Genomic DNA, 22,758 nt, shown 5'->3' with positions numbered 1-22,758 from the left:
TGATCTTCAACTTTTTTTTTTTTTTTTTTTTGAGACAGTCTCACTCTGTCACCCAGTCTGGAGTGCAGTGCCATGATCTAAGCTCACTGAAACATCTGCTGGCCAGATGCAAGCAATTCTCCTGCCTCAGCCTCCCGAGTAGTTGGGAATTATAGGCGCCTGCCACTGCACCTGGCTAAATTTTGTATTTTTAGTAGAGATGGGGTTTCACCATCTTGGCCAGGCTGGTGTTGAACTCCTGACCTCGTGATGCACCCGCCTCGGCCTCCCATAGTGCTGGGATAATGGGCATGAGCCACTGTGTCCAGCCTGGTCTCGATCTCTTGACCTCATGATCCGCCTGCCTCAGTCTCTCAAAGTGTTAGGATTATAGGTGTGAGCCACCACACCAGGCCTGAGCAGACTTTTAAAACAGAGCACAAGAAAAGAAAAAAGGAGTGAGTAGAACAAAGTTAAAAGCCTTTTATAACCACACTTGGAGTCTGAACAGTGCATGACTTTATCATTACAAGCTTATAAGCAGGAGAGGGAAATGATCAATTTTTTATAATTCACCTATATTTTAATGCTTTCATAGTTTTATTTTTAAAAATACTGATTCATTTGGAACTTTGTAAATGTAACATTTAATACAAGTCAAAATTATGTAAATCGCAAACATTAGTTAAGTAAACTAATATATACCCATCAGAAAGAAATTGAAAGCCTCCAAGAGCTTTAAAGCTTCTTCCAAGTTTTTAATTTCACAGAAATACAGCAGAATAAACATTCCTGCTTATAAGACTTTGAAAAATTTGACTGAATCATGAAATATTGTGTGGTAAGACGGATTGAAGAGGCAAAAAGCAAAGTTCTATGGGTTTGTTTTCTAACACTGAGAAATAATGTCAGCTGGGAAAAAAATACCAATTACGGAGTGCCTTACTGCATACATTTTTACCTCATTTACATTTTTACCTCGTTCTCATTTGGTACATTGTAAAATGGCACAGTCCACAGATGATTATATGCAGAAAGCAATCCTTTTCTAATCCTATTCCCATGGATATCAATGTTCAATGTTTACTGCCATAAGCTCAATCAAGGTATGGTGTGGTTTTATCGTGAAGCCTTTATTGTGCCAGGAGGTCATGGCACAGCTGACTTCAAGCAGAACAGGGAGCATGTAGAGACTGGGTTTCGCCATGTTACCCAGGCTGGTCTCAGACTTCTTTCCTAGTTGGTCTGCTCCTTCTCTTCCAGGATGAGCACAGTGTCCACAGTTATTCCTATGTCCTCCAGCGACTGGCCCCCCTCCACTGCCAGAGGCCGTCTGGGAAAGGAAGTAGAAAGGCTGTATAGAGATGTGTGGTACCCAATTCTCATCATCCAGTCAAGTAAGACCTAGAAGATAAAAAGCTTGGCTTAGTCATTATCAAATACTTTACACACCGTGTCCCTTTAGACCACCATAACATTTTATAATTTTGTCAACATAAAATCATATCCCTAGGAGTCATGGGACAGAATTTTCATACCTTTCAAAGAAACTTTCTAGAGCTTAAAGGAAAATAGCTTGCCATGAGTTTTGAGATAGGAATATTCTTTTTTTTTTTTTGACATGGGAGTCTTGCTCTGTCACTCAGGCTGGAGTGCAATGGCATGATCTCGGCTCACTGAAACCTCCACCTCCTGGGTGTAAGCGATTCTCCTGCCTCAGCCTCCAGAGTAGCTTGGATTATACAGGCGCCTGGCACCATGCCCCACTAATTTTTGTATTTTTGGTAGAGATGGGGTTCCACCATGTTGGCCAGGCTGGTCTTGAACTCCTGACCTCAAGTGATCTGCCTGCCTGCGCCTCCCGAAGCGCTGGGATTACGGCCATAAGCCACTGCGCTGAGCCAAAAATTAGCCAGGCGTGGTGGCAGCCACCTGTAATCCCAGGCCCTCAGGAGGCTGGGGAGGGAGAATAATTTGAACCCACGAGGCGGAGGTTGCAGTGAGCCAAGATCCCGCCACTGCACTGCAGCCTGGGTGACACAGCAAGACTCTGTCTCAAAACTATATATATATATATATACACACACACACACACACACACGTATGTATACATTTTTTTCCAAACATATAATGGCACAGAAGTTTGAGACCAGCCTGGGTAACATGGCGAAACCCAGTCTCTACAAAAAATACAAAAATTAGCCAGGCTCAGTGGTGCGTGCCTATAATCCCAGCTACTCAGGAGGCTGAGGTGCAAGGATCACCTGAGCCCGGGAAGGTCAAGGTTTCAGTGAGCTGTGATTGTACCACTGTGCTTCAGCTTTGGTGACAGAGTGAGAACCAATCTCACAAAAATAAATAAAAACAATTGTAAATTATCTGTCAGGAACACTGATCCTATTTACATTCACATTAACAAGTTATGATGGCCAGACACAGTGGCTCACACCTGTAATCCCAGCACTTTGGAACGACGAGGCAGGAGAATCGTTTGAGCCCAGGAGTTCAAGATTGACCTGGTCAGCATAGTGAGACCCTGTTCTATTTTTAAAATATAAAATAAAAAATATTAAAGGTTTTCTGTTTTGTTGTTTTTTGAGACAGTCTTGCTCTGTCTCCCAGGCTGGAGGGCAGTGGCACAATCTCGGGTCACTGCAACCTCCGCCTCCCGGGTTCAAGCGATTTTCCTGCCTCAGCCTCCCGAGTAGCTGGGACTACAGGCGCCCACCACCACGCCTGGCTAATTTTTTTGTATTTTTAGTAGAGACGGGGTTTCACCATGTTAGGATGGTCTTCATCTCCTGACCTCATGATCCGCCTGCCTTGGCCTCCCAAAGTGCTGGAATTACATGCATGAGCCACCGCACCTGACAGGTTTTTTTATGTAGTCAAATCCAGTATTTTCCATTACGGTTTATAGCATTCTTGTCATTGAAGGTTAAATACAACAAACAGGACAGAAAATTATTTACATATATTTTTAATGCACACATAATTATATGTTTAAATGTAATTAGAGATGGAAATATACCGAAATGTTAGTAACTGGTTTTGGCATGAGACTACAGATCAAATTTTTTTCTCTCTCTACTTTTCCATATTTTCCAAATTATCACTAACAACCACAGTATTGTTTTTATTATTTATTATTTTTGAGACAGAATTTTGCTCTGTCACCCAGGCCGGAGTGCAGTGGCACGATCTCAGCTCATTGAAACCTCTGCCTCCCAGGTTCGAGTGATCCTCCTGCCTCAGCCTCCCAAGTAGCTGAGATTACAGGCGTCTGCCACCATGCCTGGCTAATTTTCATATTTTTAGTAGAGATGGGGTTTCACCATGTTGGCCAGGCTGGTCTCGAACTCCTGACCTCAAGTGATCTGCCCACCTTGGCCTCCCAAAGTGTTGGGATTACAGACTGAGCCACTGCACCCAGCCCACAGTACCGTTTTTAAAAGAAAAAAAAGTCTAAAGTTAATAGTGGCTACTTCCGAAGGATTTAAAAGCATATTGCCCATCAAATTATGAAAATGTAATGAAAGCAAACAACAAAGGAAAAATACACCAAAGGGAAAGAATGAGTAAAATGTGAATGCAGAGATCACAATTCAGAGACATCCAGCATGCATGCCTAGTTAGCCAAATTTCTGCAATGTGGAGTACGTGGAAATGTCCTTTATCCATACCTGATGGGAGGTGCAGGATGACAGTGTGATCACACCTTCCCAACGGCATGTGAATAAACTACTGCCAAATTCAACAAAGATACTTCTCAAAATGCGAATTCCTTCACTTACCTGTGAGCTGCAGGACTTCAAAAACCTTCTCCTCAGGACATTCCCACTGGGACATCGGAGAGCAACAGTAACGACCTGAGGAAGAAAGATTCACATAAGAACTCCGATCCATTGCTTTTTGCAATTCCTTTCATTCTATAAAACAGCTAAGCAGCTAAAAAGGACTTAGATGCTGCTTTGCTAATTATTAAGACATAGGTAGGGCATGGTGGTGGCTCACGCCTATAATCCTAGGACTTTGGGAGGCTGAGACAGGCGGACCACTTGAGGCCAGGAGTTTGAGACACACTCCCCGACAAAAAATAGAAAAATTAGCTAGACGTGGTAGTGCACGCCTCTAGTCCCAGCTACTTGGGAGGTTGAAGTGGGAGAATTGCCTGAGCCCAGGGAATCTGAGACAGCAGCGAGCTGTGATCACACCACTACACCCCAGCCTGGATGACAGAGCAAGACTGTTTTTTTTAAAAAAGACATTATAAAATGAGAAGATGACAAATTAGTGTTTATTTTTCAACTGTCAAGAAACCCTTTATGACTAACATGATCATTAACTGTGCTGGGCGTTATGTGGGTATCATATTATGCATAAGTGGTAGTTTTAGAGCAGCACCCCTCCCTCTCAGGAAAGCTATGTTAGGAAATATTTCCAACAGGCCAGGTGCAGTGGCTCAGGCTGTAATCCCAGCACTTTGGGAGGCCAAGGTGGGCAGATCACTTGAGGTCAGGAGTTCGAGACCAGCCTGGCCAACATGGTGAAACCCCATTTCTCCTAAAAATACAAATATTAGCCAGGCATGGTGGCACACACCTGTGGTCCTAGCTACTCAGGAGGCTGAGGCAGGAGAATGGCTTGAACCCGGGAAGCAGAGGTTTCAGTGAGCTGAGATCGTGCCATTGCACTCCAGCTTGAGCAACACGGTGAGACTTGGTCTCAAAAAAAAAAAAAGCTTTCCCATCAGGCACAGTGACTCACATCTGGGGATGTGGGGAGGCCACCTGGGGAGGCCAAGGTGAGAGGATCACGTGAGACCAGGAGTCGGACCAACACAGTGAGACCCAATCTTTACCAAAAAAAATTTCTTTAATTTAAAAATTAGCCAGGCCTGGTGGCATGTGCCTGCAGTCCTAGTTACTTGGGATGCTAAGGTAGAAGGATCACCTAAGCCTGAGAGGTTGAAAATGCAGTGAGCTATGATCGTGCCACTGCACTCCAGCCTATGAGACAGAGCAAAAGCCTGTCTCAAAAAAAAAGGTTTCCAAGGAGTATAGCTGTTGCCGAGCCCCAAGAAGTGGGTTCTCCTGGATTTATTGCCCAAATGACTTAATGGCTTTCAAGACAGGTGTGTGCTCCCCATACATGAGGAAGTGTCTATAAGTAGGGTGGCCAGTGACAGGAAGGCACCACGGACTATGACTCAGCAACTGGGAAGAAGGCAGCTTGACCAAGGCACCACGGACTATGACTCAGCAACTGGGAAGAAGGCAGCTTGACACAGCTGGGGATCAGTCCTAGCCCAGCCCCCAACAGCAAACCACTCCTAAATTAAAACATCTACAATGTCGTTGCCCTCTTCATTTTCTCCTTTGAAAAGGAGAACTGCAATTTGAAGTCATTTGCCTAGTTTTTTTTTTCTTTTTGTAGTGACAGGGTCTCACTATGTTGCCCAGGCTGGTCTTGAATTGCTAAGCTGAGGTAATCCTCCCATCTTGGCCTCCCAAAGTGCTGGGACATATGTCTATTTTGATTCTGTTTTAGTAAGCCATGCATTATCTGACCTAAAGTTCTGGAAAAGCTCACGTGTATCCTATGCCTGAGGCAGTGGGTGGGTGTAATCCCACCACTTTGGGAGGTCAAGACAGGCAGATCACCTGAGGTCAGGAGTTCCAGGCCCGCCTGGCCAAATTGGTAAAACCCCGTCTCTACTAAAAATACAAAAACTAGCCTGGTGTGGTGGCAACTACTTGGGAGGCTGAGGCAGGAGAATCGCTTGAACTCGGGAAGCGGACGTTGCAGTGAATTGAGATCATGTCATTGCACTCCAGCCTGGGAGATAAGAGCGAGACTTCATCTCAAAAAAAAGACAACTCAGCACACAGCAGGCTTGCAAAATAGGACTCATGCTGAGGAATTTGATACTACACTACATTCCAAATAAGACCCACTAACTAGGAGGCTGAGGCAGGTGGATCACTTGAGCCCAGGAGTTCAAGGTCAGCCTAGGCAACATAGTGAGACCCTGTCTCTGTTCTAAAAAAGACCTAGTTACAGTATAATCACGTGAACACTTACGCTATCATATCTTTCTAAACCTAAGCTTAGATAAGACATATTTAATGGATGTTAAGCAAAGAAAATAGAAAATAAGTTTACTTTTCAAAGAGAATAACAGACTTACTTCTGCTGTTTGAGAAGGTTCTTCAGGTAAATCAGGAATCTAAAGAAAAGTATTGGTAAGAGGAATGTAAACATTTTCAAGAAGCAAACAAAAGTGTCAATGAGAAGAGTTCCTCTCAATACAGGCTTTAGACACACATCTAAGCTTACTTAAATCTTTAAACATCCATAAAAAGTTTATAATGCAAATAGCTCAATTAATAAACATTTTTGGGCAAGTGTGCTAAAATTAATCATAAAAATAGGATTTGAGATAGTAGCTCCCAAGCTATACATATTTAAAGGATTTTGCTTCTATTATGTTCCAAAATATTACTAATATATAAAAATGTACTATTTTTTAAAAAAAGCCAGATACAGTGGCTTATGTCTGGAATCCCAGCAACTCAGGAGGCTGAGGCAGGAGGATCACTTGAGCTCAGAAGTTCAAGGCTAACCATTGCAACAAAGCAAGACTTTGTCACTTTAAAAAAAAAAAAAAAAAATGATGTGTATGCATATACACATACATTTACATAAGAACAGGATAAATATTAACATGAATCAGCCAGATGCAATGGCTCACGCCTGTAATCCCAACACATTGGGAGGCTGAGGCGGGCGGATCACTTGAGGTCAAGAGTTCATGATCAGTGTAGCTAACATGGTGAAACCCCATCTCTACAAAAATACAGAAATTATCCAGGCATGATGACAGGTGCCCATAATCCCAGCTACTCAGGAGGCTGAGGCAGGAAAATCACTTGGAACCCAGGAAGCAGAGGTTGCAATGAGTTGAGGTTGTGCCACTGCATTCCAGCCTGGGTGACAGAGCAAGCCTCCGTCTTTTAAAAAAAAAAAAAAAAAAAAATTAGACCCAAAAATTATTTTGCTTCAAACATATACACATTTTATTTTATTTTATTTACTTATTTTTTTTCTGAGACGGAGTCTCACCCTGTCGCCCAGGCTAGAGTGCAGTGGCGTGAACTCAGCTCACTGGAAGCTCCACCTCCCGGGTTCACACCATTCTCCTGTCTCAGCCTCCCAAGTAGCTGCGACTACAGGTGCCCCACACCATGCCTGGCTTACTCTTTGTATTTTTTAGTAGAGACGGGGTTTCACTGAGTTAGCCAGGATGGTCTTGATCTCCTAACCTTGTGATCCACCCGCCTCAGCCTCCCAAAGTGCTGGGATTAGAGATGTGAGCCACCGCGCCCGGCCCATATACAAATTTTAACATAAATATGAACTTATCGTCACTCACACTCTCAGGTGACTTCCAGAAACCATTTACTTTGGTTGCTTCTGTCATTTACTCATGTTTCCCTATTTCCATTAATCTATTAAGAATCCAGATATTGGGTTGGGTGTGGTGGCTCATGCCTGTAATCCCAGCACTTTCAGGGGCTGAGGCAGGCAGATCACCTGAGGTCGGGAGTTCAAGACCAGCCTGGTCAACATGGTGATTCCCCATCTCTACTAAAAATACAAAAATTAGCCAGGCGTGCTGGCACACGCCTGTGATCCTAGCTACTTAGGAGGTTGAGGCACGAGAATCTCTTGAACCCAGGAGGCAGAGACTGCAGTGAGCCATGACTATGCCACTGCACTCCAGCCTGGGTGACAGAGTGAGGCTCTGTCTCAAAAAAATAAAAATAAAATAATGCAGATATTTAGACCATTTTCTCTCATTAAAACATTTGTTACCAATGACTTCATCTCCAGGAACTCTCTTTATTGATTAATACCACAGAATATATTTTATAACATGTAATCTAACCTTACTTGCATTTACTAAATAACTCATTTGTTTTCCTTTGGTATCAAAAGCATATGTGACTGTCAAGTAAAATCTGCCATCAGCAATAAGATAGTGTTATTAACAAAACACAAACATGAGTTTTTAATCAGTCTGTTTAGTTCATATTGACCTTTTTCAAATGTCAGTGATAGTTCAATAATCTGATTCCTCTGCTTAATCTCCACTATGGGACCAGGAAATCTCAGATTGAGAAGCAGTATCTTAGAAACTATTTTCAGGGAATAGACAGCCTCCCATCTTTCCCTAAGGACCGGTAAAAACAGATTTCTTATTTCCAATCTTTTCCAACTCCAATCGGAATTACGTTAGGGATTGAAGATTTGAATGAAAAACATGTATAATAAACCTGGGCACTAATCCAAAGTGACTGATTGCTAATCTATTCCCTAGAAGGGCCGATAAGGAAAATTATACACTCATGTTAATGACAACTATTAGCCACTCACAAGACAGGGCTTGATAATGTCTTAAGTCAATAGGAATGCTTCCCTTCGTAAGCATTGTATTTTTCATTTTCACATCATCAAATTCCTTAAAAAGAACTGAGTACTTTTGGCCGGGCACAGTGGCTCACACCTGTAATCCCAGCACTTTGGGAGGCCAAGGCGGGAGGATCACGAGGTCAGGAGATGGAGACCATCCTGGCTAACACGGTGAAACCCTGTCTCTACTAAAAATACAAAAAAATTAGCCTGCCGCAGTGGCAGGTGCCTGTAGTCCCAGCTACTCGGGAGGCCAAGGCAGGAGAATGGTGTGAACCCAGGAGGCGGAGCTTGCAGTGAGCTGAGATCTCGCCACTGCACTCACTCCAGTCTGGGCGACAGTGTGAGACTCCGTCTCAAAAAAAAAAAAAAAAGAATTGAATATTTTTTTTTTCTGAGACACAGTCTCACTCTATTGCCCAGGCTGGAGTGCAGTGACGTGATCTAGGCTCACTGCAACCTCCCCTCCCCCAGGTTCAACAGAGTATCCTGCTTCAGCCTCACAAGCAGCTGGGATTACAGGTGCCTGCCACTAATTTTTGTATTTTTAGTAGAGACGGGGTTTTACCATCTTGGCCAGGCTGGTCTTGAACTCGTGACCTCGTGATCCACCCACCTCGGCCTCCCAAACTGCTGGGATTACAGGTATGAGCCACCACGCCCAGCCCTTTTTTTTTTTTTTTTTTGAGACAGAGTTTCACTATTGTCATCCAGGCTGGAGTGCAATGGTGCAATCTTGGCTCACTGCAACCTCCACCTCCCGGGTTCAAGCAATTTTCCTGTCTCAGCCTCCTCAGTAGCCGGGATTACCGGTGCCTGCCACCACGCCCAGCTAATATTTTTGTATTTTTAGTAGAGATGTGGTTTTACCATGTTGGCCAGGCTGGTCTTGAACTCCTGACCTCAGCTGATCTGCCTGCCTTGGCATCCCAAAGTGCTGGGATTACAGGCATAAGCCACCATGTCCAGTCAATAATTGAGTATTTTCTAAACCTATTATCATTTGTCTTTATTGCTTCCAAGTTGGATTCAGAGCATTAATATTAATATTGAACAAGGAAAAGTCTTTTTTTTTTTTAAATAGAGATGGGGTTTCACCATGTTGGCCAGGCTGGGCTCAAACTGGTGGCCTCAACCTCCCAAAGTGTTGGGAGGTGTCACCATGGTGTCAGCCATGGCGCCTAGCCTATTCTTAATAAAGGTGATCGCTTTGTAAGGTAGTGGGAAGACACCATCTGGATAAAAGGCCAGTCCTGATCTTCACCCAGTACACCACCTCACCCAGAGTTTGATACTCCTACTGCACACAAACACAATTCAATGACAGGCATGAAGTACTTTACCTCCTTGCATGTGGGCTGTTCAGCAGGAGATGGAAATTCAGTTACAGGTTGAGGCAAGTTCTGGCTCTTTGCTGCTTCTCTATTTGATGTTTCAAAAGATGTCTGACTTGTACCTTCATCACCCTAGTCAAACACAAAAGACAATTTCTAAAGAGATGTTTTCTATCAACTTTATTACATTCACAATTGTTTTTCCTTTTTCTTTTTTTTTACCCTGATGGCATGTCAGTAGAAAAATATCAGCAAGCCATTATGAGACCCAAAAAATTAAAGCATTATCTCTGTCAACAAGAAAACACGAGGCTTGAGCGGGGTGCTGTGGCTCACACCTGTAATCCCAGCACTTTGAGAGACTGAGGAGGGCAGATCACCTGAAGTCAGGAATTCAAGACCAGCCTGGCTAACACAGTGAAACGCCGTCTCTACTAAAAGAATACAGAAATTGCCCGGGTGCGGTGGCTCAGACCTGTAATCCCAGAATTTCAGGACGCCGAGGTGGGCAGATCACTGGAGGTCAGGAGTTCGAGACCAGCCTGGTCAACATGGTGAAACCCCACCTCTACTAAAAAAAATACAAAAATTAGCCAGGCGTGGTGGCAGGCACCTGTAATCCCAGCTACTTGGGAGACTGAGGCAGGAAAATTGCTTGCACCTAGGAGGTGGAGGTTGCAGTGAGCCGACATCACGCCACTGCACTCTAGCCTGGGTGATGGAGTGAGACTGTCTCAAAAACAAAAATTAGCTGAGGCAGAAGAATCCCTTGAACCTGAGAGGCAGAGGTTGCAGTGAGCTGAGATGGCGCCACTGCACTCCAGCTTGGGCAGCAGAGCGAGACTCCGCCTCAAAAAAAAAAGAAAACTTAAAATTGTAAACTTCTGTAGAAACTGACAAAATTCATATTCAGTGCTGAAGGAAAACATAACCAAAGTTTAATTTGACTTAAAAATCAGAATATATAATATATAATAACATATATAACATGAGCTTAATACCTTGGAGATCTTGACTTGAGGAAAGATCAGAATGTTCTTGCCCTCATATAAGACAACAGCAATTTATTCAACAGTTTTAAAGACTATCTTATGTCACAGTTTTTGTTTGTTTGTTTTTTGGAGAAAGGGTCTTGCTCAGTCTCCCAGGCTGGAGTGCAGTGGTGGTCACAGCTCACTGCAGCCTTTTGACCTCCTGGGCTCAAGTGATCCTCCTGCCTCAACCTCCCAAGTAGCTGAAACTACAGCCACACACTATCACATCTGGCTAATTTTTAATTTTTTTTTTTTTTTTTTTTTTTTTTAGAGACAGGGTCTTCCTATGTTGCCCAGGCTGGTCTCAAACTCCTGGTCTCAAGCAATCTGCCTGCCTCATCCTTCCAAATTGCTGGGATTACAGGCGTGAGTCACCACAACAGCTTTTTAAGGAACCAAGTTATATGCTCTTTAGGCACCAAAAAACACTTCATCAGCCAGGTGCAGTCCATGGTAGGGTGCACCTGTAGTCCTAGCAACTTAAGAAGCTGAGGCAGAGGCAGGAGGATCCTTTGAGCCCTGGAGTTTGAGGCTGCAGTGAGCTACGATCATGCCACTGCACCCAGCCTGGGCAACAGAGAGAGACCCTGTCTTTTAAAAACAAAGACCAACCCCTTAACCATGCGATAAACAAGTATGCTGAACAAAAACTGATACACAATCATTATCAATAAAATCTAAAAACAGACTAACATCAGTTTCAATTACAAATCAATCATGTAATAGGAAACACAGTAAGAGGATTCAAAATATAAAATGAGAATATTTTCCAACCCCAAGTTTGTGACCACTGCTTAATTTCCAGGCTTCACCCGTCATTTGATAAAAGCGCTCCTCCAGTTTTCTCAATTTCATTTCCTGGTGAGGTTTTAAAACGTTCTCTATGTATCTGCTGGCCTGTTCAAAACAACAAATTAGGTGTTGTTACTATACATTAATGTTCCTTAAAATATACGCTATCTATAAAGTTATAAATAAGAACCAAGTAAGAGCCCTGCTGGCTGAACAGAGCCACTGCCACCCTGTTTGGCTGCTTGGTTGCGGGCAGGCTCATGCCGACAGGTAGACAGCAAGCTGGACAGACACTGGTTTTTGACCTGCCTGATTATGAAACTATAAACCAGGTTGTGGTTTTCATGCTGGGAACAATCCCATATCCTGATTCAAATTGAATGCCAGTATGGTAACTCCAAGGATTTGTCACAAATGGGAAACCAAGTGTCATCTTCAGAATTTCAGGTCTTAAATCTGGAGAGGGAAGCCAACATCCTTCATTTCTGTTTTGTTTTTGTTTTGAGACAGAGTCTCACTCTGTTGCCCAGGATGGAGTGCAGTGGTGCAGACTCTACTCACTGCAACCTCCGGCTCCTGGGTTCAAGTGATTCTCCAGCCTCAGTCTCCCAAGTAGCTGGGACTACAAGTGCCCATCACCATGCCCAGCTAATTATTGTATTTTTAGTAGAGACAGGGTTTCATCATGCTGGCCAGGCTGGTCTCAAACTCCTCACCTCAAGTGATCCACCCGCCTCTGCCTGCCAAAGTGCTGGGATTACAGGCAGAAAACACCAAGCCTGGTCAAATTTTTTTTTTTTTTTAAACGGTGTCTGACTCCGTCGCCAGGCTGGAGTGCAGTGTCACAATCTTGGCTCACTGCAACCCCTGCCTCCCGGGTTCAAGTCATTCTCCTGGCTCAGCATCCCTAGTAGCTGGGACTACAGGCACATGCCACCACACCCAGCTAATTTTTGTATTTTTAGTAGAGACGGGATTTCACCATGTTGGCCAGGATGGTCTTGATCTCTTGACCTCGTGATCCACCCGTCTCAGCCTCCCAAAGTGCTGGAATTACAGCCGTGCACCACCATGCCTGACCCAAAATTTTTAAACAATTAGCTGAACGTGGTGATGTGTGTGTGGCTATAGTTCCAGCTACCCGGGAAGCTGAGGCAGGAGGATCCCATGAACCTAGGAATTTGAGGTGACAGTGAGCTATGGTTGTACCACTCCACCCCAGCCTGGGCAACAGAGAGAGGACCAGTCTCAAAAAAAAAAAAAAAAAAAAAAAAAAAAAAAAAAAAAAAAAAAAAACCGGTGGCATATCTATTCAATGGAATATTATTCATCTACAATAGGTAAATTCATACCAATAGAAAGCAGATTGGTGGCTGCCAGAGGATGGGAGGAGGGGAGAGTAGGGAGTGACTGTTTAAAGAGTATATGGTTTTCTTCATGGGAGATGGAACAGAGGTGGTAGTTGTACAACCTTGTGAATGTACTAAATGTCACTGAACAGCCTGGTCAATTTTGGCTGGGCACAGTGACTCATGCCTGTAATCCTAGCATTTTGGGAGGCCAAGGCAAGTGGATCACCTGAAGTCAGGAGTTTAAGACCAGCCTGGCCAATATGGCAAAACCATATCTCTACTAAAAACACAAAAATTAGCTGGGTGTGGTGGTGCATGCCTGTAATCCCAGCTACTTGGGAGGCTGAGGCAGGAGAATCGCTTGAACCTGGGAGGCGGAGATTGCAGTGAGCCAGGATCTCACCACTGCTTTCCAGCCTAGGTGACAGAGTGAGACTCCATTTTGAAAACAAATAAGTAACATAAAATGGTCAAGTTTATGTCACATGAATTTGACCTCAATATATTTTTTTTAAATCTTAGCACACACAGAGAAGCAACAGACCTTAATTTTAATTGCCTCAGAGATTTTTGTATTTCTCTACGCATAAAGTCTCTAAAAATTCTGGCTTACCTTCTCTCCTTGTGCCTCTTGTTGTTTTTTTCTCACAAGTTTTTGTCTTTTCTTATTCTTTTCTTCTTCTTCTAAGACATCAAAACATGAAAGTGCTTTTTACTTCCCAAATATCTCATTTGAAGTATAACCAATCAAATAATGTATCAAAAAAAGAAAAAAAATCTGAAGTCTATGGTTGGGAGACCCTAAAATATCACACTGTCATTTATGTTTGGGTTGAATAGTATAACCTTTTAGGATTATGGTTTTATTCATAGTTAATTTGAAAGGGCTATCCATTCAACACTGGTCACTTTCCTTTTATTTACTTACATTTAAATAAACAGTGAAAACACAATGTACCAAATTCACTAATGACAAGCTTCTTCCTAGTAGCATAGAAAATATGTAGTTTTTGGTTTTAAGATTCACCTGTTCTGAGGCTAAGTACAATATTACTTTAAAAGGCTTCTAGGACTCACAAACTTTTGCTTACCAAAAAGGAAACAGGCTGGGTGAAGTGGGTCAAGCCTGCAATCCCAGCATTTTGGGTGACTGAGGCAGGTGGATCATTTGAGCTCAGGAGCTAGAGAACAGCCTGGGCAACATGGCGAAATCCCACCTCTACAAAAACTACAAAAAGTAGCCAGATGCAGTGGTACACACCTGTAGTCCCAACTACTTGGGAAGCTGAGGCAAGAGGATCACTTGAGCCTGGGAGGAGGAGGCTGCAGTGAGCCAAGATCATGCCACTGCATTCCAGCCTGGGTGACAGAGTGAGACTCTGTCTCAAATTTAAAAACCAAAAACAAGCATGATTTCCTAAAATTAAAAAGATTTACATATAAAAGACAAAGGTGTCTAAGTAAAAACTGCTAGAATGGAACAAAAAATTAGGATGAAAAGCCTTTCAAGATTAATGGTAGGTAGATCGGCAGGGCGTGGTGTCTCGTGCCTGTGATCCCAACTTCGGGAGGCTGAGGCGGCCAAATCATGGGGTCAAGAGATAAAGACCATCCTGGCAAACATGGTGAAACCTCATCTCTACTAAAAATACAAAACTTAGCTAGGCATGGTGGTGCACGCCTGTAGTCCCAGTTACTCAGGAGGCTGAGGCAGGAGAATCGCTTGAATCCAGGAGGCGGAGGTTGCAGTGAGGCAAGATCGCGCCACTGCACTCCAGCTGGTGACAGAGCGAGTCTCCATCTCCAAAAAAAAAAAAGATTAATGATAGATACATTCACTCTGTAGAAGAGCTCATAAACTGTAAGTATCAAATGGCAGTTAAGCAACACGAACACACAATTTAAAATTAGGGAATTTACCACATAACAACTTAGAAATGATATAACTTAAAAACACATATATAAGAAAAATGTACAATTTCTCATAAAAATGTTGGGCTATAGTCCATGCAAAGCAATCATTACTAATTTTTAAAAACCACACACAAAAAAATCATGACTCAAGTTGTGATGATTACTCTCCCTGAACCTACACATCACAAATTAATAGTAAAATGGTTCTTACTGTGCAAAGTTCTAGAATAAAAAAAGGAAAGAAATTTGAGTAGAATGGCATAAAAGGGTAGCATAAATAACAAACTTACCCTTCAGATAAACTTGGGAAGATTTAAATGAGTTAAGCCACGAGGTAGTCACAGAAATAATTACAGTAAGAAGAGCAAGCAGTAAGAAAATCCGGCCACAAAGCAAAAGAAAATCCTTGATTCCTGACAAAGGAAAAAAACTAAAATTAAAATTCAAAACTTTTTGTTTTAAGAGACGAGGTCTCACTAGGTTGACTAGGCTGGTCTCAAACTCCTGAGCTCAAGTGATCCTCCTGTCTTGGCCTCCCAAAGTGCCAGCTAGGATAATAGGCGTGAGCCAACACGCCCAACCCAAAACATTTTTCTTGATACTCCTAATAAATTATAACACATTAGAAGATTATCTGTACTGGGAAAGTATAGTAAAGATTATGTAACTGTCTTATGATTTTGTTCATATATAGTCATCCCTTAGTATGCATGGGGTATTGGTTCCAGGACTCCTGAGTATACCAAAATCCACGGATGCTCAAGTACCTGATATAAAATGGCATAGTGTTCACATATAGTCTATGCTCCCACTTACTTTAAATCATCTATAGATTACTCATATATTACCCAATACAGCGTAAAGGCTCTATAAATAGTTGCTATACTTTACTGTTTATGGACAGGGAAAAAAGTCTGCACATGGTTGGGACAGACAGACAAACATCCATTTACCCCATTTTTTTTCTGAATATTTTCTTTTCTTTCCTTCTTTAAGAGACAGTGTATTGCTCTTCTTGGTCTTGCTCTGCCACCCAGGCTGCTGGAGTGCAGTGGTGAGAACACGGCTCACTGCAGCCTCAACCTCCTGGGGCTCAAACGATCCACCTGCCTCAGCCCCGCCAAGTAGCTGGGACTACAGGTACGCATCACCACACCCAGCTAATTTCTGTATTTTTTGTAGAGACGGGGTCTCGCCAGGTGGTCCAGTCTGGTCTTGAACTCCTGAACTCAGGCAATCTGCTCGCCTCAGCCTCCCAAGGTCCTGGGACTGTAGGAGTGAAACACAACACCCAGACTTTTCTGAATCGTCTCAATCCACAGGTGCTTAAATCCTCGCATGTGGAACTCACAGATACAGAGGGCTTACTGTGTTCTCCTTTGGGCATGAAAAAACTCATAATGGTTGTCATTTCCAGAACAAATGTACAGAGCATAATTCTAGAATAAACACTATCTTGGGAATACAGTTATAATTAGAGCAATCAGCTACACTAAAAATATGAGTATCAGTAATGTATAAGTTGTAGTTTCCCATATAGAGAAAATTACATAACTAGAAATAAAATTGTGAAAATATCGTGTTGGTCGGGTGTGGTGGCTCACGCCTGTAATCCCAGCACTTTGGGAAGCTGAGGTGGGCAGATCACGAGGTCAAGAAATCAAGACCATCCTGGCTAACACGGTGAAACCCTGTCTCTACTAAAAATACAAAAGATTAGCTGGGAGTGGTGGCGGGTACCTGTAGTCCCAGCTACTTGGGAGGCTGAGGCAGGAAAATGGCATGAACCCAGGAGGTGGAGCCTGCAGTGAGCAGAGATGGCACCACTGCACTCCAGCCTGGGCGACAGAGAGAGACTCCGTCTCAAAAAAAAAAAGAAAAGAAAAAAAAAGAAATCATCCTGTCAAATTCAAATTCTAGTTCTATGATAAACATTCTCACGGAAACACCAAACCCTTATTTCTCACAACTGTGCAACTGTGTGCTTCTGTATTTCTTGACATTTAGTCACTTGTAAGTAAAATTACAATTTACATGCTTGCCGAGGAAAAAGTAAAAATATAGTATTTGGTCTTTTTATTTATTTATTTATTTATTTCAGATGGAATCTCACTCTGTTGCCCAGGCTGGAGTGCATTGGTGCAATCTTGGCTCACTGCAACCTCTGCCTCCCGGGTTCCAGCTATTCTCCTGTCTCAGCCTCCTGGGTAGCTCAGACTACAGGCATGCACCACCACGCCTGGCTAATTTTGTATTTTCAGTAGAGACAGGGTTTCACCACATTGGACAGGCTGGTCTCAAACTCCTGACCAGGAGTGGGTGGTGATCTGCCTACCTCAGCCTCCCAAAGTGCTGGGACTACAGGCATGAGCCACCGCACCCAGCCAGTATTTGGTCTTATATTAAGAACCAAAGTGAAAATTATTTGAGCAAAAATCTACTACCTACTTTGCATAACACAATTTGGCAAATGTTGAGGGACAGGAGACAAAGCTGGGTTAAAAATGATTTCCATCCTTTCGGAATTTTTACTCTTGTTTTGTGTTTTTAATTCTCAAAAGATAAATGGCAGAGATACAGAGGAATCCAATGTGATCAAGGCTGGTAATTAGTCAACTAACTAAAACTTAAAGAAGGAATTAGAAAAACATATATATAGGCTGGGCGAGATGGCTCATGCCTGTAATCCCAGCACTTTGGGAGGCCAAGGCAGGCATATCACCTGAGGTCAGGACTTCAAGACCAACCTGGCCAACATGGTGAAACCCCCATCTCTCCCAAAATATAAAAATTAGCCAGGCATGATGGTGGGTACCTGTAATCCCAGCCACTTGGGAGGCTGAGGCACGAGAATGGCTTGAACCGGGAGGTGAAGGATGCAGTGAGCAGAGATAAGGCCATTGCACTCCAGCCTGAAACTCTGTCTCAAAAAAAAGAAAAAGAAAAAGATATACAGACTTAAATGTTTTATTTTAAACTGAAAACAGATGTATACTCTTGCCTTTTTTTTTTTTTTTTTAAGATGGAATCTCACTCTCTTGCCCAGGCTGGAGTGCAGCAGTTGATCACAGCTCACTGCAGCCATGACCTCCAGGGCTCAAGCAATGGTCCCATGTCAGCCTCCCAAGTAGCTGGGACCACAGATGTGGGCTATCAGATGATATATATATGTATTTTTCCAAATGATGCCCGCTTCTTGGCCTCCCAAAGTGCTGGGATTACAGGCGTGAGCCACCATACTTGGCCTAATATTATTCTTTTAAAAACCCTACCAATTTAAAGTTGTTTAGAGAAGAAGTATGACTTAAAAAAAAAAATCATAGCTCTTCCAACTTGACAGTATTAACTATTGATTCAGGTGTTATTCAATAGGACATATAATTTAATTTATTTTATCTCTGGCCAATACAAAAGTAGTTTAATGTCTAGAGTATTAGTATGTAAACAAACCACTGAGGCCGGGCACGGTGGCTCACACCTGCAATCCCAGCACTTTGGGAGGCCGAGGCGGGAGAATCACGAGGTCAGGAGATAGAGACCATCCTGCCTAACATTGTGAAACCCCATCTCTACTAAAACATACAAAAAATTAGCTGGGCATTGTGGCGGGCACCTGTAGACCCTGCTACTCAGAGGCTGAGGCAGGAGAATAGCATGAACCTGGGAGGCGGAGCTTGCAGTGAGCCAAAATCTCGCCACTGTACTCCAGCCTGGGCGACAAAGCGAGACTCCATCTCAAAAAAAAAAAAAAAAAGAAAAGAAACCACTGAGGCAAGGCGCAGGTGGCTCACACCTATAATCCCAGCACTTTGAAAGGCTGAGGTGGGTGGATCACTTGAACTCAGTTCATAACCAGCCTGGGCAACATGGTGAAACCCCATCTCTACTAAAAATACAAACATCAGCCAGGCATAGTGGTGAACACTGGTAATCCTAGCTACTTGGGAGGCTGAGGCATGAGAATGGCTTGAACCCAGGAGGCGGAGAGTGCAGTGAGCTGAGATTGCACCACTGCACTTCTGCCTGGGCAACAGAGTAAGACTCTGTCTCAAAAAAAAACAAAAAACAAAAAACAAAAAAAACCCATTGAGGTGTGGGATTTATGTTTCACACTACTGCTGTTCTAACAAGCAATCTGCATACATCACATGGGAATATGAAAGAACTCTATTTGTGTGTATATCTTTTGAGAAAAAAACATTTTTAAGGTTTTTGTTTTGTTTTGTTTTTTTGCTTTTCTTTTTGAGACAGTCTCACTCTGTTGCCAGGCTGGAGTGCAGTGGTGCAATCTCAGCTCACTGCAACCTCCGCCTCCCAGATTTAAGCAATTCTCCTGCCTCAGCCTCCCGAGTAGCTGAGACTACAGGCGTGCACTACCATGCTCCGCTAATTTTTGTATTTTTAGTAGAGACAGGGTTCCACCATGTTGGCCAGGATGGTCTTGATCTCTTGACCTCATGACTTGCCCACTTCAGCCTCCCAGAGTGCTGGGATTTTTTTGTGTACTTAAACTACAGACCCCATAAGCAGTGTACTTCAACGGATAACAAACGTGAGGAACGGGCCTTAAAATATTTAGCTTAGGCCAGGCACAGTGGCTCACGCCTGTAATCCCAGCACTTTGGGAGGTCAAGGCGGGTGGATCACAAGGTCAGGAGTTGGAGACCAACCTGGCACAACATATGAAACTTTGTCTCTACTACAACTACAAAAAAAATTAGCCAGTCATGGTGGCACATGCCTGTAGTCCCAGCTACTCAGAAGGCTGAGGCAGGAGAATCTCTTGAACCCTGAAGGTGGAAGTTGCAGTGAGCCGAGATTGCGCCACTGCACTCCAGCCTGGGTGACAGGGTAAGACTCCGTCTTTAAAAAAAAAAAAAAAAAAAAAAAAAAAAATTTAGCTTAAGTACAAGTAAAATGTATTGACAACAAAGGTTTTTTTTACACAGTAGAAAAAGACAATGCAGGCCGGGCACAGAGGCTCATGCCTGTAATCCCAGCACTTTGGGAGGCTGAGGCGGGTGGATCACCAAGTCAGGAGATCGAGACCATCCTGGCTAACACAGTGAAACCCTGTCTCTACTAAAAATACAAAAAATTAACTGGGCATCGTGGTGGGCGTCTGTAGTCCCAGCTACTTGGGAGGCTGAGGCAGGAGAATGGCGTGAACCCAGGAGGCAGACCTTGCAGTGAGCCAAGATTGTGTCACTGCACTCCAGCCTGGTCAACAGAGCGAGACTCCATCTCAAAAAAAACAAAAGACAAGGCTACTTTTTCAATATATGTCTGAATATTAGTATAGGCATAACCAGCCCTGTTGCTGGTATAAAGTATGATACGTAAAACAGACTTAAATACTGTTAACAAATAATTATTGGAAGCTCACTATCAAGAATCCAAAGGTAGCAAAAAAAAAAAAAAAAAAAAAAAGGAAAAAATATATTAAAAAAAAAAAAAACTTAAAAAGGGAAAATAATCCAAAGGAAACAATCATTCATTCAGAATTCTGAGAAAGAAGCTAATTCCATGAAAATTTTAAGAACTAGACAAAGATGCTGCCAGGAGCGCAGGTGCAATTTCTAGAACCCTTGTCCCTAGTTCTATTAAACTAGACGCTGGTAAGTGCTGGGAATACAAAAACAAATTTCATTTGGTCTCTGCTTTCAAGAAACATATTTCTGGCTGGGCATGGTGGCTCACACCTATAATCCCAGCATTCTGGGTGGCCAAGGTGGGCAGATTGCTTGAGCCTAGGAGTTCCAGACTAGTCTGGGCAACATGGCAAAACCACTTCTCTGCAAAAAATACAAAAAATTAGCTCGGCATGGTGGTGTGGCACCTGTAGTCCTAGCTACTCAGGAGGCTGAGGTGGGAGGATCACCTGAGCTGGGAAGTCCAGGCTCTGCAGTAAGCCATGACCGTGCCACTGCACTGCAGCCTGGGTGACTGAGCAAGACCTTGTCTCAAAAAAAAAATAATAAATGAGCAGAGTAGGGGTGGATGTTGAAAAGACAACGGAACAGGTGAATTTTGGAAATGGTGAGTGTGAATTCAACATTTGTGATCCTTTGGATAAAAGTCTTGTTACATTCCAACACAGCTTGAGTGAGTGGGAAGCATCAGGAGTCTTTGTACATCTTTTTTTAAAGCATTTTATTTTCATTTCTTATTGCAGGCAACATTTCTAGGCATCTAACTCCTTATGAGCAGGGAGAAAAGGTGGAGAAAGAGAGGGAGTACACAAAGCCAAGTTTCATTATGGTCTCTAACTTTAGAATTGACCTTAAAAAGGGAGACAGACATGTAAACTGATCACTGAAATGTCCAAAAATCAACTCATGACTCTCAGCATCTCCACTGTTTTTCTTTCCATTTTCCCTTTACCAGTAGCACTACCAAATACCTAGGTTTGTTCAATCCCCCAGGCGGCAGTCGTCCTCGAATCCTTCCTTTCCCTTGCCCCAAACATCAACCCATAAACAAAGCCTGTTGGTTGATCCTACTTCGTCAATATCCCAAATCTGTCTACACTTCATCTCCTCTTTTATTTTCCTAGTCCAGGCCATCATCACCACTTGTCAAATTCCAAAGCCTGACGTGCCTCACTGCTTCCACCATAGCTTCCGTCCAAAGTATTCTCCATACAGAATCGAGTGACCTTTTTAAAGCCTTAGGGAAGTCACTTAATCTCCCTAAATTTCAGTTCCCTCAGCTGTAAAATGGGAATTATAATAGTGCCTACCCGCCTCTGACTGCAGTGCAGATTAAATGAGATAATAACCAGCACCTGGTATTTGGCTTATAATAGGTGTTCAATAAAAGTCATTATCCTGAGCCAATTCCTCCTCCTCCTCCCAGCTCTCCTTGATTCAGTCACAATGGCCTTCACCTTTTCCTCCAACACGTCACAATCTTTTGCCTAGAATACTCCTCCCCTCCCCAACCCCTTCCCTGCCTCCACTGGCTTTTCACGGGTGTGGCCCCTTATTTAAATCTCAGGGCCAGGCGCAGTGGCGCAGGCCTGTAATCCCAGCACTTTGAGAGGCCGAGGCAGGAGGATCTCTTGAACCCAGGAGTTCGAGACCAGTCTGGGCAACATAGTGAGACCCTGTCTCTAATTTAAAAACAAAACAAAACAAAACAGAAAACCTCTCAGCCTAAATTCTCAGAAGGCCTTCATCTTATCAACCTGTTGATTTCCTTTTGAATGCTCACCAGGATACAGAAGCACTGTCTATGCTTACCCCTGTGCTCTTTGTCGCTGCTCTCTTACACGCAAAACCACCACACCTGGAGGGAAAAAGTTCCCCGAAGTGAAGTCGGCTCCGGAAGTGGGAGGCAGGCACGATGCAGTCTGGGAGTTGTAGTCAAAGCCGCTCCGAAGCGACGCAGTCGAAGAAGCGGTCATTCTATGCAACATTCCTGTGAAAATTACCCAGCTGCAACTGTCGAAGGGAAAAAGTCAACACTTACCTATATCCGGGATCCCACGCCGGAGCTCCAGACACACAAGGGGGACAGCAGAGAGGAAAAAAATAACAACAACCCCACGTGCAGCCATGGTGGCGGAAGCGCCAGGTCCAAGCGGAAAGCCCGCCCCTTCCGGCCGCGTTTTCTGGGGGAGGAAGTGGAACTCTTCCTGCAGCGGACAGGCTGGGAGAGGGTAGCGTCCCACGGCTGCGTCGTTATTGAGGGCGCGCTAAGCCCAGTGTTTTTAACTCCTAGTCTGTAGCCGTGTTTCAGAAGAAAGGCAAGTAGTCCCCCAAGTCACATGATGTCCAGAGGAGCGTAGGCTCTAGAGTGGTGGCCCCTTGGAGGATAGCAGGGCAGGGGCTGCCCCTAAGGTCTCTGCAGCGTCGGTGAGAAAGCGCTTTCCAG

At 43.5% G+C, this 22,758-nt stretch overlaps 1 protein-coding gene across 3 annotated transcripts; it reads right to left on the bottom strand.

Annotated features, from left to right (window-relative positions):
* Positions 1 to 548: 548 nt before the first annotated feature.
* On the bottom strand, positions 549 to 22,485 carry UBXN8 (UBX domain protein 8). Of its 3 annotated transcripts, none has more exons than XM_010370872.2 (8): positions 22,354 to 22,485; positions 15,171 to 15,293; positions 13,580 to 13,650; positions 11,597 to 11,719; positions 9,798 to 9,920; positions 6,170 to 6,208; positions 3,774 to 3,848; positions 549 to 1,383 (listed from the first exon to the last, which is right to left on the bottom strand). In XM_010370872.2, the coding sequence occupies exons 1-8, from the start codon at positions 22,439 to 22,441 to the stop codon at positions 1,216 to 1,218; spliced, it is 810 nt and encodes a 269-aa protein (XP_010369174.2). In that variant the 5' UTR covers positions 22,442 to 22,485; the 3' UTR covers positions 549 to 1,215. The 3 variants fall into 3 exon arrangements, with proteins under 3 accessions (XP_010369174.2, XP_030794111.1, XP_010369176.2); XM_030938251.1 differs by lacking the exon at positions 22,354 to 22,485 and adding an exon at positions 15,834 to 15,986; XM_010370874.2 differs by lacking the exon at positions 15,171 to 15,293 and having other exon boundaries at positions 22,354 to 22,476.
* Positions 22,486 to 22,758: the final 273 nt, after the last annotated feature.

The sequence above is a fragment of the Rhinopithecus roxellana genome, chromosome 9, assembly GCF_007565055.1.
Source record: "Rhinopithecus roxellana isolate Shanxi Qingling chromosome 9, ASM756505v1, whole genome shotgun sequence".
Classification (NCBI taxonomy): Eukaryota; Metazoa; Chordata; class Mammalia; order Primates; family Cercopithecidae; genus Rhinopithecus; species Rhinopithecus roxellana.
The sequence above is the reverse complement of the archived record's forward strand: the minus strand, read 5'-3'. Positions and strand labels throughout refer to the sequence as shown.